At 64.3% G+C, this 5105-nt stretch overlaps 1 protein-coding gene across 2 annotated transcripts; it reads right to left on the bottom strand.

Moving 5' to 3' along the window:
- Positions 1 to 247: 247 nt before the first annotated feature.
- B3GNT7 (UDP-GlcNAc:betaGal beta-1,3-N-acetylglucosaminyltransferase 7) lies at positions 248 to 4548 on the bottom strand. 2 transcript variants are annotated; one of them, XM_005574597.5, is made up of 2 exons: positions 4444 to 4548; positions 248 to 2609 (listed from the first exon to the last, which is right to left on the bottom strand). In XM_005574597.5, exons 1-2 carry the CDS (start codon positions 4452 to 4454, stop codon positions 1415 to 1417), a joined length of 1206 nt encoding a protein of 401 aa, XP_005574654.3. In that variant the 5' UTR covers positions 4455 to 4548; the 3' UTR covers positions 248 to 1414. The 2 variants fall into 2 exon arrangements, with proteins under 2 accessions (XP_005574654.3, XP_065382303.1); XM_065526231.2 differs by lacking the exon at positions 4444 to 4548 and adding an exon at positions 3615 to 4370.
- Positions 4549 to 5105: the final 557 nt, after the last annotated feature.

Here is a 5105-nt window from a genome sequence, read left to right as displayed (position 1 = left end):
CAGGGCACAGTCAAGGGCCGGGTGCATTGCTAGCTCCCAGGTTTTTCTGTTGCTGTACTCCCATGCCCACTTTAATCCTAGCACTCAGCCCCATCTAAATCCCTTCTAGAAGTCCTTGTGCACCCACCAGCCAAGAACAAGGAACAAGCTGTGTCTTCAGAAATCTCTGGTAACCTTGGCCTCAGACAGGCTCTCTGATGGAGCTGGGAACAGGAAGTTTCACACCAAAAACAAAAAAAAAAAAACAAAAAAAAAAAGGTCCCATTTTATTGAGAAAATAGTGTCAATCCCTCCATCTTTCCTAGGTGACCCCCACTGAGGTAGGAGGTGGCAACTTTCTGCACCCACCCCCACGGCTGATCCATCCCTTCACCGGGCAGATGCTGGTCTGCTAGGCCCTGGAGAAGCAGGGTGCGGTGGGGCAGGGCTCTGGAGGGGGCTGGGCTGTGAGGGGCCTGGGGGTGCTGAGGGCAGGCAGCTGGAATGAGGGAAGGGAAGGGAGGACACCACCCCCTCCTGAAGCCTGGAGCCTTCTCCCTCCAAATTCTTCATAAATAAAACTTCACAGTAATAGAGGAATGTCCACTTCCAGGGCCAAACCGGCTGCTTTCCAGCCAGGGAGCCAGGCCTGGGCTGGTGGGGGCTGCGGGAGGAACTCGCCTTGGGTGGGGGTCAGCAGCTCCGGGACTTCGGGGGGCCAGGAGCACTGCTCTTCTGCCCTGTGTCGGGGTAGGGTAGGACTGCAGCCCCAGGGAGGTTCTGAGGGGTGCTGAGGTAGTCAGAGCGGTCGCCCTTCCAGACCTTACAGGACACAGCCAGGAGCCGAGGCCCTGGAGCAGAGGCAGCCGTCTCCAGGCAGGCCTGGGGCTGCGGAGAGCCTGCTGGGCTCTCTCTCCCAGGAGACCAGGGTGTGGACTGCTGGGTGCCTGTGAGCCTGCGCAGGGTTGAGTTTCTCCTGCCAGGGCCACCTGGCCTCTGGGGAGACTGAGGCATTTCACAGAAGACTCTTCCCTGTGAAGACAAGGGGCGGTCACAGACCCATCAGGTCAGGCCTAGCCCAGCTACCTGAGCACAGGGTTGCTTCAGAGGTCACCAGGACCTCCCACTCCACGTCTGAGGGGGCCAGCAACGGACCCAGGTCAGGAGGGCTGCCAGGGCCTGGCGCCTTGCTCCTCAGAGAGGGCCTCCGGACTGGGCAACTCCAACTGTTCCTGGGCCTCAGTTTCCTAGAATTATCCATACAGGGAGGTCACTTTCTGGCTACCTGCACCCCACCACACCCAGTGGCACGTAGGCCTCAACCCTCCACCTCCCCTTGGGTACCAAGGGCTAGGCCTGGGCACTGCGGCTCTAGCCCCAATACCAGGGGACTCAGGACCACGTGCCCTGGCCTGTCCCAGTGGCCCGGCTGGGGTCAGAGCACCTGGAGCTTGCGGGAGCAGGTGAGATTGCTGTGCACCAGCCCCCACATGGCCAGCAGCTCAGGGGGCAGCAGCTTGTGCACCACGAGCATGGCGCGGAAAAAGCACGGCTCCTTGTTCATGCGGCTGTTGCGGTTGCGGGAGATGCCAAAAGTCTTGAAGCCCTCGTGGGCCATGGGCCGCACGCCCAGCACCTCCAGGCACATGCCCAGAAAGACATCGTCGATCGGGTAGAGCTCCAGGGTGTCGCAGGCATGGTGCAGGCGCCGGGCCAGGCTGCCGGCCATGAGGAAGCCACCACCACCTGCGTACGGGGGATAGCTGGCCTTGCTGTACAGGGCTCCGGGGATGTAGTATTTATTGTCTTTCCTGCGGATGGGCCGAGCGTGCTGCAGGACGTCGCCCACGAACAGGTTTTCCTGTGGCTGCCGGTCAGCCAGAAATTCTAGCAAGTTGGTGGGGTTGACGAAGACATCATCGTCGCCTTTGAAAATGAAGGGGACGTGGGGGCAGTAGATGTCCAGCCACTTGAGGAAGTGGATCTCCTTGAGGGTCAGGTTGAAGAAGGTGTCGAGAAAGTCCCACTGCAGGATGTCGCCGTAGAGGCGGTCTTCATAGGCCAGCAGCTGCTGGTAGTGCGTGCGCTCCTCCTGCTTGGAGGCCGTGCCCAGAAGGAAGAGGGTGCGCACGGCGCCTCGGCCCCTACCAGCGGACTCCTGCTCGCGGCCCCAGGTCTGGCGGATGGCCTCGCGGCGGTCGTGCTGCGTGATGACCGACTTGACAACCACCAGCAGGTAGACATCGCCCCCGCACTTCTCTGGGTGGTTCAGCAGCATGGGGAAGTAGCGGCAGTGGCGGTAGAAGAGAAACTGCCGGAACTGCGGCTCCAGGCCCTTGAACCAGGGCTGGCGGGTCAAGTTGATATTGGCTGAGCAGTTAGTGGTGGTCACGTCCCAAGCCTGGGGCCCCTGAGAGGCCATGGGTGTAGGCGCAGCCACATCTTGCAGGTTCTTCCAGAAGTTGTTGGGGTTCACCAGCTGTCCATTTGGTTTCTGGGCCTTCTGTGGCTCCAGGGTGGGTGGCAGAGGCTCCTGCAGAAACTGACGAGGGGTGAGACTGCGCTGGAACACTGTCAGGGCCACGAGCAGGCCCAGGGCCAGGCACAGACTCCGGTAGACGGTTTTCTTCCTGTGGGGGAGAGTGGACAATACAGAGGAGAGAGAAAAGATGAGCCCAGGACTTTCCTGGCGCCCCCCTTGGAAAGCTGGGTGGTCCCAGATGGGCAAGTGGACCTGGGCACAGGCTCAGTCCCGGAGCCCCTAAGTGGTCAGGGGAGGGTCCCGCTTCCTCTCCCACCGTGCCCTCTCTCTCGCCCACCCTGCCCTCTCCTCAAGGAGCACTGAGTAGTTTACAACCTCTCTGGGCCACAATTTCTTCTTCCCCCAAATGGGGCTAAAACACAGGATTGGAGTGCTGTATAAAGCACCAGGAAGTGGGTGTGCGGTTGGGGGAATGCTGTCACCTTATCAGGAAGGTGGAAACCTCTGCCCTGTTCCCCACCCCTGGAACCCCAATGCCTTTCATTTCCCTGTGCAACCTCCACAGCAGTAGGTATCGGTATCATTAGATGACTCACAGCCAGAGTCATTGAGAGGGCACCCTCTGACCCTCTGTGCCACCTGGGCGCTCCATCACATGTGGGGCACACTGGAGAGCAGCTTGAACTTAGGACCTGAGGAAGACCGGCCCTCCTCCCCCTTCTCCAGTCTGTCTCAGGCAACAAAGAGCAGCCCTCATGGCCCAAGGATGCAGTGAGCACCTCTAGCATGGCACTGCCTCACCCCTACCTTAACATCCCCAGCTCATAACACCCCATTAGAAGACATGAGGCTCCAGCTCTACTCCCTGGGAGGGGACACATTTGCAGCCCCAGCCCTTGAGGGACCCTCCTTGCCCAGAGACCCCCGTCACACCCATTTCAGAAGGAGAAATTAGAGCTCTCTGCCAGGAGTGCTGGTCGTCCCAAGCCCTGGGGCCTGAGCCCCTGTCCTGAAGGACCTCCTCTCTTCATCTCACCCTCCAGGGGCTGCCAGGACACCTGCCCGACCCTCCCCAGTGGAGACCTGGGGGCTCAGAGCTCTGGGGATGCAGAGTGGCCTTCCAGGGTCAGCCTAGCAGAGAGATGGCACTGACCTCCAAGGGGGAGGAGCAGGGTGGCAGGAGAGACAGGGAGCCCGTGGAGACGCCTGGGATGCCCTGAGGGGTGGCCTGGTTGCAGGTCCAGGCCCCAGGGTGAATGCAGGCTGAGCCCCATAGAGCGACATTTTCTCCATAGGGTCCCCAGGTTGCCAGGGCACGTAGTTGGAGGAAGACAGGGGCACCTTAGGTGCGGGCTGGGGGTGTGACCCAAGGTCTAGCTCTCCCGGGAGGGGAACGGAGGGCTCCGGATCCGGCCCTGCCAGCCCTAGGGGTTCCAGGGAAGCCGCCCACCGAGGCCGGGACGGGGGAGGTCGGGGGGTGCAGCGGGAGGGCAGCGAGGCCCTGGGCTGCGGGCGCTCCACCTGCCGGGTCCGCTCCATTCGTAGGGAAAGCACGAGAGAGGCGGAGAGGGGCCGGGAGGGCGGCGGCCGGAGGTCCCGCGGAAGGAAGCCCCGAGAGGAGGAGAGTGGCTCGGGCGCAGGGGGCCCTCGGGGGTCTGGAAGGGCGAGGGGACCCGGCTGCCGGCAAGACCTGGGGTCACCGCCGGGGTCCTGGAGCGGTGTCCGGGGCCGCGGGGCCGGGGAGCTGAGCGCGGCGCCCCGAGAACCCCCGCCACCCCCCACGAATCCAGGGCCGCGCACCGCGAACATCGCCGCCCCGCCGCGCCCGCCCGTCCGTCACCGGGAAACTGAGGCCGGCGCGGCGCGCGCGCGGGAGCATCTCCCATCCCGGGAGTCCCGGCGCCCGTCTGTGGCCGCAGAGGAGGGAGAGTCCCGGGCCCGCACCCCCGCCCAGGCCCCCGACGGTCCCCCGCCCCACTCACCACAGCGACATGGCGGCCCGGGCCGGAGCGGCGGAGGGGCGAGCAGCTCGCAGCTCTGGGCGCCGCGGCTCGGGCCGGCGGGACGGCGGGCGGGCGGGGACGGAGGCCGGGCCGCGCCCCCGCCGCGACTTTCCTCTTCCCGGCCGCGGGAGGAGGGGCCGGCAGGGGCGGTGGCCCAGGTGCCTTAACCCCTTCGGCACCCCGGGCCCGCCCCGCCGCCGCCTGGCGGGGACCACCTCATTTCTCCGAGACGGCCCCTAGGCTCCCCAAACGCGCCTAGCAGACAGTGTACGGCCGAGGTGGGGCTTCGGAGCCCGCGGGGGTCACCTCCAATCCCGGGGACGCCTGTTCCTGGCGGAGCCTCCTGGGGTGGGGGTGGGGGTCGCCGGCGCCTCTTGGACTTGTGCGAAACCTGAACACCCGGTCCCCTCCAAGACCCTGGGGCACCCCAAGGGCCGGCCATTTCCCTCTGGCCCCATTCGGACTTGTCTTTGGGGCCAGAGGCAGACAGGGGGCCCTTTTCTCCCTCTGCTACCTTCTGCCCCTGCACCTTTCCCCTGCCCAGGCAGACCCCTTTCCCAGCTGTTGGGCTACCTCGGGCCAGGAGCAAAGCCAGCCACTAGGGGAAGAGGCCGTATGAGGCTGGGCTCCATGTCAGGACT

Source organism: Macaca fascicularis, chromosome 12, assembly GCF_037993035.2.
Source record: "Macaca fascicularis isolate 582-1 chromosome 12, T2T-MFA8v1.1".
In the NCBI taxonomy this organism is placed as follows: domain Eukaryota; kingdom Metazoa; phylum Chordata; class Mammalia; order Primates; family Cercopithecidae; genus Macaca; species Macaca fascicularis.
The sequence above is the reverse complement of the archived record's forward strand: the minus strand, read 5'-3'. Positions and strand labels throughout refer to the sequence as shown.

Excerpts from the sequence above, each read along its gene's own strand:
- B3GNT7 (XM_065526231.2), bottom strand. The coding sequence starts at position 4,270 with ATGTTCGCGGTGCGCGGCCCTGGATTCGTGGGGGGTGGCGGGGGTTCT. Across the intron at positions 2,610-3,614 it reads CCTGCTCCTCCCCCTTGGAG|GAAGAAAACCGTCTACCGGA; the intron begins GTCAGTGCCATC and ends TCTCCCCCACAG.